Here is a 12678-nt window from a genome sequence, read left to right as displayed (position 1 = left end):
TTATAATTATTAGTTAAATGAGCAATTGCCTGCCCAGTTAAGGGTAAATGTATCATTTATAAGTAATTGTTGATGAATATTACAAATTAAAATTGCTTTATTGGGAAGGTTACCAATAAATGATATATCTCCACACAAGAGTTTATATTTTTTTTTATTGAACAAATTATCAATCTAGTCATACATTCAGATTCTTTAAAGCAGTAGTGTATTCAAATGAGAAACACTTTGAATCTCCCAAGTTGAATATAGTCAACCAGTAAAACCTATAACTGTAATCAGTCCACTTTAAAACAGGAACCTTCAGCATTTTACAACCTCATGGTGTAAAACAGCTGGGAATAAAGGAGCAGCAGAAAGGTGTGCCAATGACCCACCAAGGGAGGAAAGAACTACAGTTGTAGCAGAGGCTTAGAACACATCGTGTGTGTTCTCCACACCAACATAACTGAACAATAACAATCTGAAGAAACATTTCTAAAAGGTGGTTATTTAGTGTGTGTCAGCGCTACAACAAGTGAACAGTCTGCACAGTATTCTTTTCAGAAGAAATGTTCATTGCATGAGCTTTCATTTGAGGCTCTGGACCTTTTTGAGCAGCTTAGATTTATCAAGCTGTATTTATGCTTCTTGGGGTATTCAAGGACTGGAGTGTCCTCTCACTGTTCAGCTGGAGAATCAGAATACCTTGGTTCCCCCACAGAGGGGACAGTTACATTGTTACAGCAAGAGCCAAAGCTAGCTTAATATTAATAAAAAGCATGAATATAAATATTAAAGATCAAAGTGGAAATTACACAATTTACTGGCAGGAAGGAAAGGCCATGAGCTGAGATCACAGCATCTCAGTCCAGAGTGAAGGAGCACTTGATGTCATTGTTTGAAACGCTCTGTGGGGCTGGTGAGAGTTGGGTCTTGGTGATGAAGGTCTCCGATTTGTTCCTCAGGTCAGAGTGAAGATTCTGGGCAAGCTGTCTGAGGGAACCAGATGACCTCTGATGAGGCTGCGCAACTGCCTTAACGGCAAGGTGAGCGTTTCCTGTCAGGGACATCATGAGCTGCTCGCTTTGTTTTGAAGAATCAAACTGAAATACCTAGTCCTTCACATACCATCGAAGACTTCCTGACCAACATCGGGCATGAGCCGAGGTGTGCGGCTTCATAATGAAGAAGGGAGACAAGAAGGAAAGGTAATAAAAAACACTTTGGTTTTTGAATGAGTGTTGTAGAGCCACTGAGGATTCGCTATCTGGTCGTGATTGACGCACACTTAACTTGCCAGGTGGATAAAAGTCAGATACAAAGTCTCCATCTAAACTCCGTCCATTCCTTTTCCATTTACTGGTGTCCGTTTAGCTTGCCTCTTATATTTATTCTCCATACAGAAAATTACACTTAACACAATACCATAGGGGGTGTGTGTGTGTGTGTGTGTGTGTGTGTGTGTGTGTGTGTGTGTGTGTGTGTGTGTGTATTAACATGCTCCTGTCACCAGGACACTTAACTAATATCATGGCATGACCAAACGAAGACAAAGCACACCATGTCAGGGTTTCCATACATACATTAAAACATACAAAACCAAAGAACCAGGTCAGTGGGCTGCCCTCCTGCTGCTCTGCAAAATGTGTTCATAATTCTGATTAATCTGGTAGCTCTGTTGTAATGAAAAATGATCCTTAAGTCTCAAACTGACATTATTTTCACTACTCATCTGTTTTCATGAAGGCCTCCCAGAATTCTTATTTTCATCCAAAAATGCATTATTTATTTGGGATTCATTCTTCTTACCTTCAAATTCAACATTCAAGAACAAATACAAGCCTTTTACATCTTTACACGCTGTATGAAAAACCTTCAGGTTCAAGGATATCCAAATAAAATAAAATGTACATTTGTATAAAAGGAAAAGTCACTTCATACACACCACCATACACACCACCATCTGCTCTGTGTTTGATGCTTTAAAGTGGATTGAACCACTGATGCCTCCGAGACAGAACACTTCACTGTGTCCATAGATTGGAACTGCTAATCTTCTGGAGACAGTTTGAGTGTGACATCATCATGAGCTGTCCATGGATTATTATTATCTCCCAAGATGTAACTGCATCAAACCATGTTTCCTTTAACAAGTCTGTGTTCAGAGATCAAGAAGATCGAAAAGGAAGAACCAAATAAATCCAGGTGTTTGTCCATCTGTTATTTAACATTAAAACATGGACAGGGAGGGCTTTCATTTCACTGAACAGACAAGAGCCAATCCAAAGACTTATATAGAAACCAGACAAAGGGCCCTGAATGCAGCGTGGTGCTGTGCTGAAGCTCAGATCACATTACATCAGTGTGTGCTGTTTCCTGTCGTATGGAGCTGAGTCATATGGAATCCCATTTCAGCCAAGAATAAATAGATGACATGTCAGAAATGATAAACAATAACAGCTTGATAAATCTGATTTATGACATCATATTTTAGTTTTGAATTATAATTTATTTTAAAATCAATAAAAGGTTTTAAGCCCACCAACTTAAATGTGTGTTAATATTAAGCTAAAATAAGGAGATCAAGACATATTCAAAGTGAACATTGAAAAAAGGTTAAGAAATAAGGACATAATGACTGTCTCATTGTTGCGTTAATCAAGCCATCATTTTCATCTGATAACTGCTTTGGCTTTCTTCTTTTCTAACTTTCATCCTAATCTTTTTCTTTTTGGGGCAGGAATGGGCTTCCAGTTGCGATGCCAGTCCTGAATGAGACAGAGGACAGTGCTTACTCAACACAAAGTAGTGCTGTTCGGAGACTTCCAGAATCAAACACCAGCTTATTTACATCATGATTGCATTTGCTAAGTTTTGTTTTCTGAGAATTCTCCCTCAGGTCTCATTTTGAAGCCTTTTTCACCAGCCCGCTCCAGACTTAACTTCTTACTTCTCAGTGTCCGGTCCGTTTACCTCTCTGTGGCCGGGTGTCATACCTGTTGTAGGACACATTTCAACATATCTTGTAGACCTTCAGTCCTGAGTCCATGCTGCCAGCAGCTCGTCTACATTTCCTTCTTTAGAACAGAAGAGATGGATATGACCACAATTCAATGACATGTACTTCCTTCAGGTGTGAGGAGGTCTTGGAGGTCAAAAGGGGATTTAGGGGGTCAGATACTTTTTGTAAATATAATCGTGTCTCGCTGCCACAGAATGCTGAAGGCTTTTGAAATGTTTTCTGGAGAACAGAATTATTAGTCAACATTTTCAGAAATGTATTAAGGACTTTGTCTAGCTATATGTTAGGGGTCTGGGAGGGTCATGGGTAAAGGTCCCAGGTGTTTGTTTCATTCCATTTAAAGCTTCCGGAAACAAGCCAATCCTCAGAAACTATCCACCACATCTCTTTTTGTCTCTGCTGCTCTGAGGATCATCATCATGTGCTGCTTTCTGTTAGTAAGGTGGGGCGGCGCACAAGATGCCTGCAAAGTTCTACGAAGTTTTGACCAGGTCGTAAACGTAAATAAGGAAGTCGTCGTCGAACTTGATGAAGTAGACAGAGGGCTTGGCCTCCACCTGGTGGATGACCATGCCTGTCCGTTTGCCGCCGTCCTCCTTGGCGTACTCCACCTGTTTCCCCACCAGACTGTCCACCACCTCCCCGGGCTCCCTCTCTGACGGGACGCTGTCGTCTGCAGGCAGGCAGGCAGGCAGGCAGGCACACACAGGCAGGCAGGCAGGCGCACACACACACACACACACACACACACACACACACACACACACACACACACACACACACACACACACACACACACACACACACACACACACACACACACACACACACACACACACACACACACACACACACACACACACACACACACACACACACACACACACACACACACACACACACACACACACACACACACACACACACACACACACACACACACACACACACACACACACACACATATTAACATCCATCCCCTCGCATGCTTCTGACTCTCCCTGGTTAACTGCACAGAGGAAAGCTCTCTGACTGACTTGATATTTCTCAAATATAAACAGAACATTTAAATCAATTTAGTGAATACATTACATTTGCATTTGTAAGTTCATAATAATACATATACAACTCACAACAGCACGTCTGCCTTTTAAGGTATTAGAATACCAGAGGTAGAAAGTAACTAAGTAGATTTACTGCACTATAGTAAAACATTGACGTACTTGTAGTGATTTCACATTAGGCCACTTTTTACTGATTTTACAGATTAAGTTACTTGTTACTATGCAGATTAAAATGATCAATACAAAATGTAAATCCACTAATGAATAATCATATATCATAATTAGTAAGCTGCCCAGTCGTATATAAAGTCATTCAAAGGGTTAGGTTAAGGGTTAATGCGTCAATAATTATAACACAATCCTTTCAAACATGGATCTAAAATGGGCTTTTCTGCATAACGAGTACTTTTACTTTTGGTACTTTGATTATATTTGAATGCAAACTTTAAATGCATCACTTGTACTTTTACACTGTAAGTAAATCCTCTGATTACTTCTTCCACCTGTAAATCCTCATTCAGATATAATCCAGATGCTCAGGACCCATGAAGGCAGCCGGTGGGCCTCCTCCCTAAATCTCCACTTGGGCTGAACAGATAACTGAACTCACTGGAGTCGGGCATGATGCGGAGGTCTCCCTCTTTGTAGTCCTCCAGCAGCTGGTACATGTAGAGGACCGGGTCCTTCTCGTAGGTGATGTAGAACCAGGTAGTTATGATGGGGGCCTTGGCCAGCACCATCCCCCTCCACTCCTCCTTTGGGCCCTCCTCAGTCTCAAACATGTGCTCCACAGCTTTCCCTATCATGGTGTCCGCCAGGCTGACGTCTGCTACACGGGGCTTAGCTGCAGGGAGAAGGGGAACGCTGTTGCAAACTTCTGCACTTTTCCTTTAGTCACCTCACTGCTGACTCAGTAGACAAAGTGAGGTGACTACAAGGATTTAAAACAAAAGGATTGGCTGTGAAATGGACACACATGTCCGGCTCAGCTCGTCAGACATATTTACATCATGCCAAGCTGGATGCCAATAAATATTTCCCTAAGCAGGGGGCGATTATTGCTATGCGTATTAGCATCAGTAATGACCTAAATGTTCTGAACCAGTTTCAGTTACTTTCGGCGAGTGTCAACCAGTGCGGCGCCACCAGGAAAATGTTACACACAAATACTACAGGTGTGAGAGTAAAAGGGGTATGAATAATAAACGGTTTACTGGCAACAAGAACTGAAATGACTGATTCTAGCTACTAGCATACTGACTGAGCAGCCTTGTGTCTTACCCAGTCTGTCGGGGAGCACCTCCAGTCCCTGAACCCTCTCGTCTTTATGGAGCTCCAGACCATAAACACAGTCGAAACCATCGTACTTTATCAGGAAGAGCGACGGGTTCACTGGCACCTGGTGGACACACATTAAAATCATTAGTTCTTTGTCTCTGAGCTATGCTCCACACACCCTGAACGGTCCATTAGATTGGTGTATTTAAAGCTTCCATCCCCAAATAAAGCTTTGAGAGTCATATTTTATGACGTCATCGCCCTACATTACACCTAACTTTATCAATAAATGTGGATTTATCTCTCTTAGCTTATTTCCTTATACTGTGTCTATATGTGCACCTCCATAGAGCAAAGCAGCTCCCATGTGTGTGTAAACCCACTTTCTATAAAACTGATGTGGATTCTTTTGGACTTAGAAGAATCCGAATCAGGTGGGTGCTGACACACATGGAGCCTGACCAAGGCACTTCGTCATGGAGATACACTGGACCCTCTCCTCACCTGGTCCAGAACAGTTCCTTTCCACACCGCATGCCCCCCCCCTCCTTCCTTCCACACGTGCTGGATCCTGCAGCCCACGATGTTCCGCTGCGGCTGCATTAGAACCTTGGAGTTGGGACTCAAACTGCTCTTGTGTTTCCTACAGGGAGACATGAAACAACAGTCAACACTCCGGCATGATTACCGCTCCCACTGAACTGCATCTGCTGGACTCCATCATTTGGGAACAGACATTATTTCAGATTACTAGTTTGAGTCTAATTAGTTTGGCCATTACAGAAATATGTCAACTTACTTATGGGGATTCTTTTTCTTCATCATATTATCAGAAACACCTGCATGCCCTGAAGAGAAACATAAATCACATTCACTGAACACTGTTCAAAAGGACAACTTCCTGCTGGGATAAAGCATAGTGGTATGTGTGTGTGTTCCAGCCCTATGGAAGAGGATTAGGGCCATATGAATAACATTCACTAAAGTGTTTGTTCAGAAAGAATATATCATTTTTTTAAATCCAAATTCTGAATTTAATCTCAGAATTCAGCTTTTTTCTCAGAATTCTGATTCAGAACTCAATTAATCTTATATTTTGTTTCACATCCCAAACATTTTTTTCCCTAATCCTCTTCTGTGCTAGCCAGAAGAGGATTACGGATACATTTAGAATAGCAGTGAATAGCCCTCGGACCCTGTCACACACACTGCCACTGTTGGATCCAAAAGTAATGGAAACAATTGTGTAGTAAACATTTACATTAATGATAAACAAACAGAATTTAGAACTATCAAGAGGCCTTTCTGACATAATACCCTTGATGGAATTTTCAGTTTCCAAAAAAGGATTTCTCAACACAAGCTGAAGAGATTTTAAAGTTTTGTTCTACCACATAAAATACATCAGTAAATACCCCACTGTTAAATTAAAAAATGGAGGTTGTTAACACGTGTCTAAATGAGACAAATAAACGTCATCACGCTCAACATTAGCCGCCTTTAGCTTAGCGGTGGTGACGTGAAGCCATGTGACCGTGCTGTAGCTCCTTTATAGCCCAACATTAGCTTTTTAGTTCAGAAAGTGGTGTTAATATGTGGAGATTATCCTGCTAAATTATCCCTACTAACTGTGTAAATATCATAAACGTTAGTTTGAATCCATGATCCAAGGAAAAATCCCATATCTTTTTGTAGAGGGAGATTGCAATGCTAACTTCAGTCTTGGTCTACAAAAATACTTCATCCCTGCACCAATTTAAATCACAGCCAACTCAAATCTTATATGTTATTGTGTTCTAAACTCAACAAGGATGATTCAACCTCTGCTTCCTCTCAGTCTGCATCCCCACGTGACGAAGTGAATAAATCTCTGCAGGTGGATTTTAATACAAATGCACTAAATCCAACAGAAATAGTTGGAAAACAAAGAGCACAGTTATTGAGTCATGCGAGTTTTGTGTGAGTGTAATGACTGTGTGTGTTCTGGCAGTGGGATGACCTCTGACCTGCATCAGCTGTGCCTCTGTGTCCCGGAGAGCTCTTCATTCATCAAAAGGCAGCAGGCAGCCAGGCTGCCCCGACACACAGATACAACACACACCTGTCCAGCTCACACTGCAGCAGAGAAACACATACATCATGCCCTGTGAGGTACCACAAAATGACGACTGGCCACACGACAACCCCTTTGCTGATCTCTGCTGGTTGAAAGCAGGAACAACAATATCATCAACAGTAACATGTCGAGTGACAAACTGCAGATCATTTCAGGACATGCTGAATGTTTCCCCTCAATCAGAAACTGATAATTGACTTTCAGCTTGATATTAAATGTCATGATGGAGGGCCATGTAATGAATTGAAATGTCACTGAAATCACAATATGGAAAAGTGTGTTATGTATGTTAATAATACTCTGAACTATGACTGTGGTGCTGCAGATGTCCCAGCCATGAATCATTTCTACAGGCTTCATTGAACATCTTAGTTTTTTAAAGAAGAAAAAACACACCATGAGGGTTTTAAAGACATCCTCTAATGATAATGACAATAATGACACATCCCTCCAATATCAACAGTCATTTAGCACTTTAGATCATCTTTCCAAATTGCAGCCCAGTCATTTTGTCTCGATGATGATGTTCATCTGTGTGAAGCGACATAATGGAAACCCTGCATTTTAATGTCTTTATCTCAGCACAAAGACTGGACGCAGGGGAAATACACATTCCAACCACAGCGGATCAGAGTCCTATCAATATTTCAATATGGACTAGGGCAATATGCAAATTGTTGGGGCAAAATATTTATTTAAGGCATAACTTTTGTCAAAATATAATTCTGAATTAAGTCATGCGGAACTGCAGAGACGTCCCAGCCTACGGAACATATTCTACAGGCTTAAAAAATATATATTTTTGGTCTACTGAATAAATTACGTTAATGCTCCGCTTGTGAATTTAAAGATGGCAGTTGCTAACAAGTGTCAAAATGTGAGACTAAACGCCTATAGTTTAGCGTGGTGATGTGAAGTCATGTGACTGTGACGTTGTTAGTTTAATACTAATAATAATATACACCTCCGGAAAAAATTAAGAGACCACTGCAGCATATCAGTTTCTCTGTTGTTTTTATTTATGGGTATGTCTTTGAGTTAAATGATATATATATATTTTAATTGTATTCTATAAACTACTGACAACATTTCTGGCTGCCATACATTTAGAGATAAAGATTTAAGAAACATCTGGAGTGGTCGGAATTTTTTCTGGAGCTGTATAATAGTAGAGTAGAAAAGGGAGAAACATTTATTTAGTCTATAGACTAATATAAGCTTTTTACGTTTGCATTTAGACTCTAAAAGTCATAACTTAATATGTTAATATGTGGACATTATTCTGCTGAACCAAACATGTAAGTATCATAAACGTGAACTTGAACATTTTCTGCCAATGGAAAAGAATCTCTCTTTTTCAAGGGAACACTTGATGCTATCTTCCAGGTCAGCCTTCATATATGGAAATGTTAGAAATATTACACTGGACCGGTAGTGTTGGATACTGCACCGAACACTTCTTTCTACGGACCAAAATTCCTCTGTGTGTGTTTATTTCCGAAAGTTGGCATTAAATGTCTGCTATACTTAGTTTACTCAGTGCAACAGCATTCCTTTCAAACCAATAGAGTCAAGAATGTTTCAGGCTCAGCATATTTACCCGTCTCCAGGCTCCAGGATGATGGGATGTTCAGCAGTTTTCTGGATTTTCAGGATTCAGGACGTGTATCTGCTGAACACACAAATGTAACAAAATCTAAAGATGATTCATCTGAAATTGTGGACAGGTGGATAGGTGTCTTGCTCATGGGCACTTCTTTTGTACTTCCTGATTACATATGAAGGACCTGAACAAAGACATCTAAAACATATATGATATCTTTACATGACATGTCATTTAGCTGATGCTTTTATCAAAAATGAAGTACATACAGTACACATGTGAGCAGTCCATGGTAGACTCCTGTCGCCCATCAAGCCCCTGCAACATAATCGCCTCATAAATTAGATATTAACACTACGCAAAACAGCATGCAATAATTCATGTATTCATAATATTTTATATTTAGAATATTTTGGGGGCTAGAGCCATTCTTAAATGACAACACTTAAGTAGGAAAAATGAAAATGAGGAGGTGGCAGGCAACACGGATCTGTTCCAACGATGTTCATTGTTTGTGAGAGGAGGGGTGAGGAAGTCACACACCTGACCCTCTGCAGATCAAGGCCTACAACTCAACACCTTTTACCTAACAAACCTCCAACCACTGTTATTATTAGGAAGGAACACTGAGAAAATGACAAACGAAAAGAACAAAAAAGTATTTTGAGGCCCAATGGCATCCCATGACTAAACATAACATGTGATTGGCCACTATGGAAATTGGCTATAAAGCCCAGCGCTCTGCCTGGAGCCTTGGATCTGACAGCATGATGCGTGGTGGACAGACACACTCAGAATTCAACTTCAATGTACAAAACCAGAGGGGTGGAGCTCAGTCTAACACACACACACACACACACACACACAAGGAAGTCCAGACTGAGAAATCTATCAGGAAGGTTTCCCCGTGGTCTCCCCCCCCCCAAACATCTGGATCATATCAAGTCCCAACAATGCCCTAACTGTGAAGACAACCAGACTACAGCTCCATGTGTTTTCAAAATACTACTTCTAGGACTTTGACTCCAATCCTGCCAATAACTCATGCTTTTTGTTTTGTTTCTCTATTTTATAAAGCAAAACTAAGTGATTACTCCAAATAGCCAGAAAATAAGTTTATTATGTTTAATAGAAAAGCTATATCTTAGAATTGCGGATGAACTGCCCCTTTAAAATAAATGAAAGTTACTGAAAAGTACTCCTTTGGCTGCTTTCTGACTGTCATGTGACCCACACCTTACACTTTGTAGAGGTCCCCCAAGACCCCAGGAGAAGAGAGGACAAACATCATTTCCATTGTACTATGCAATTTCAAAATATTTTAAAGAAAAAAAAAACTTTGTCAGGAGAATAGTACGTTTTTATTGTGATTTGGGTGTACTGTGCCTTTAAAAAATAAAGCTTTTCATTGCAACTTCACATAGAGTGCAACAAAAGATGTGCTGTGGTGGAATAATACAGTTGTGGGTACCAGATGGACAAAAAGACACCACTGTAATGTGTCCCTGCTCTAATCCTCAGAGGCTGCTCAGCAGGGAGCCTCAGGCTGCAGCTGACCTCTGATCTCATTTGGTTACAGGTTGGTAAAGGGGGCGTGGCCTTCACCAGACCGGAGCATTCAAATCAATCAGACTTCAGCAACATAAAAATACAAAGCCTGACTTGTATTACTTTTGTAATGCACTGGAATAAGGAAATATGAAATGCATCTGTAATACACTAAAACTAGACTCTATGTAAATAAAATGACGCCATTAAGTTATCTTAGTATACTGACTGATAGCTGTTATAGCCACGTGTCTTTCCCTTTTCGCAGGTGTCATTGTAAAGTTTGTCCGACACCTTGCTAACTGGCTATATAAAACTGTAGTAATTTTACAGTCATCATTTGCAACTAAAAAAATGACCCAGCAGGTTGTGCAGGGCCAGTGTCAGCCATGTTGCTCGATACTATATTAACAGTCCCAGGTTAGAGGATAAGGGACCTCAGACAAGTGGGCAACAGAGGGACTATCCAATAGCAATTCTGCGCGAAAGGCAGAGCTCTCCCCCGCAGAGAGACAGCAGCTGAGTTCAGGCTCAGTCTCTTGCTGTCTTGGCTGCCTCCCCCGCCCCCACCCGCCAGACTAACCGTCGGCGGGAGACCGCCACCGACAAAACGAGCGCTCAGTGTGTGTCGCCTCTGGCTGTTTACCTGAGAGCGGGCTGCTAGCTATCACAGGTGCATGTTTGTTTCTGTCTTACCGTTCTTATTTTAAAAAATGGAGGTCTCAGCAGCACACTGCGGCAGGTTCTGTCCTGCTGTCTGTCCACAGAGCCCGTTTGACTTCAGGAAACAGCGGAGACGACACAGCCATATCGCCACAGAAAGTTAAGACATACATAACACATTCCACATCCGGTTGAGCCTTTCAAAATAAAAGCAGTAGTTTAGCATAAAGCCTGGAAACAGGGTAAAGCTAGCCCGGCTTTTTTGTTCAACCGTAATATCTAGTAACATTTTTCAGTAAAAAAAAAAAATGCTGCATTAAAAGATAATATAATTTTAGGATTTGACAGAATGTGATTTGACACATTTTCAACATGGATTCAAACAAGTGATAATCATACTGAGTATACCTGTTCTATTCAAATAGCTGCTGTAGACTATTACTATTCATCAGTTACACTTGGATAACTATATTTGCTCTGTCAAGCATGTGTTGTCCTGCTGCATTCATAATCCTTTCAGAAAGATGCTTGAGATCCTGAAAATTCTTGGAATTTAATTTTAATTTAATTAATCCAGAATTATATTAGGCTGTATACGTACAGTATATTATACATTTATATAACTTTTCTAAATTACTGTACTACTAAAAACACAGTGGTTGGAACAAAATGCTTTGGCCTATTTGTATCAATGTTATCTATGTATTCCATCGTCCATTTTTCAAATCACCTTTGTTTTCTTTCATTCAAACTTTATTTTGGGGGTTTTAATTCATTTATTATGACTAATAATAGGTTTTTAATGCTTTGCATGTAAATGTAAACCAATGCTTTATGTGAAATTAAATGTCACACTGCATCGCCAACTTTCTGAAAGCAGAATCTACATTACTTAAGAATAAATACGGAAGGCATGGGAAAGACCTCCGTTATTCTAAGTGAAACACTGAGTTGTTATTTGTTGTTATGGCTTCACTTCCGGTTGTATTACTGTGCTATGACACTCCTCACTCTCTATCCCCGCCTCCCCCTTCTGACAAATAGTGCAACCGAGAGGAAATACAGAGACACCGTCTGGCGCAGTATACACTGTTTCTCCCTGCTTAATAGTGTTCCGCCTGCTGTTGAATGCGACAGTGGAGGAGACAAGGAGAGACAGGCAGACAGATACACAGTTAGAGAGGACAGACAGACAGAAAGACAGACAGAGAGACATAGAAATTAATATGGCAAAAAGTTAGATGTAACCATTCAGCCAGCAGACATTTTCTTTGTCTTCACAGTTGTTAAAACAGTTTAATTTAATGTTTGCTGAATTGAAATTAATGCTGAGGTTTGAAAGGCTATACATTGCTGTATGGCTGTCATTATTGGCAGAAGCAAACAAGGGGTGCAATTTTAC

The 12678-nt window shown here is 40.5% G+C and overlaps 1 protein-coding gene across 6 annotated transcripts; it reads right to left on the bottom strand.

Annotated features, from left to right (window-relative positions):
- Positions 1-137: 137 nt before the first annotated feature.
- LOC134868973 (spindlin-W) lies at positions 138-11444 on the bottom strand. Of its 6 annotated transcripts, none has more exons than XM_063890398.1 (9): positions 11310-11433; positions 9335-9383; positions 9063-9134; positions 7353-7461; positions 6146-6194; positions 5851-5989; positions 5350-5467; positions 4679-4912; positions 138-3677 (listed from the first exon to the last, which is right to left on the bottom strand). In XM_063890398.1, the coding sequence occupies exons 4-9, from the start codon at positions 7390-7392 to the stop codon at positions 3478-3480; spliced, it is 780 nt and encodes a 259-aa protein (XP_063746468.1). In that variant the 5' UTR covers positions 7393-7461; positions 9063-9134; positions 9335-9383; positions 11310-11433; the 3' UTR covers positions 138-3477. The 6 variants fall into 6 exon arrangements, with proteins under 6 accessions (XP_063746468.1, XP_063746470.1, XP_063746467.1 ...); XM_063890400.1 differs by having other exon boundaries at positions 9063-9131; positions 11310-11432; XM_063890397.1 differs by lacking the exon at positions 9335-9383 and having other exon boundaries at positions 11310-11444.
- Between the last annotated feature and the right edge of the window lie 1234 nt (positions 11445-12678).

Source organism: Eleginops maclovinus, chromosome 8 (assembly GCF_036324505.1).
Source record: "Eleginops maclovinus isolate JMC-PN-2008 ecotype Puerto Natales chromosome 8, JC_Emac_rtc_rv5, whole genome shotgun sequence".
In the NCBI taxonomy this organism is placed as follows: Eukaryota; Metazoa; Chordata; class Actinopteri; order Perciformes; family Eleginopidae; genus Eleginops; species Eleginops maclovinus.
The sequence above is the reverse complement of the archived record's forward strand: the minus strand, read 5'-3'. Positions and strand labels throughout refer to the sequence as shown.

Excerpts from the sequence above, each read along its gene's own strand:
- LOC134868973 (XM_063890397.1), bottom strand. The coding sequence starts at position 7,392 with ATGAAGAGCTCTCCGGGACACAGAGGCACAGCTGATGCAG. Across the intron at positions 6,195-7,352 it reads CAGAGGCACAGCTGATGCAG|GGCATGCAGGTGTTTCTGAT; the intron begins GTCAGAGGTCAT and ends GTTTCTCTTCAG. Across the intron at positions 4,913-5,349 it reads GGTGCTCCCCGACAGACTGG|CTAAGCCCCGTGTAGCAGAC; the intron begins GTAAGACACAAG and ends TTCTCCCTGCAG.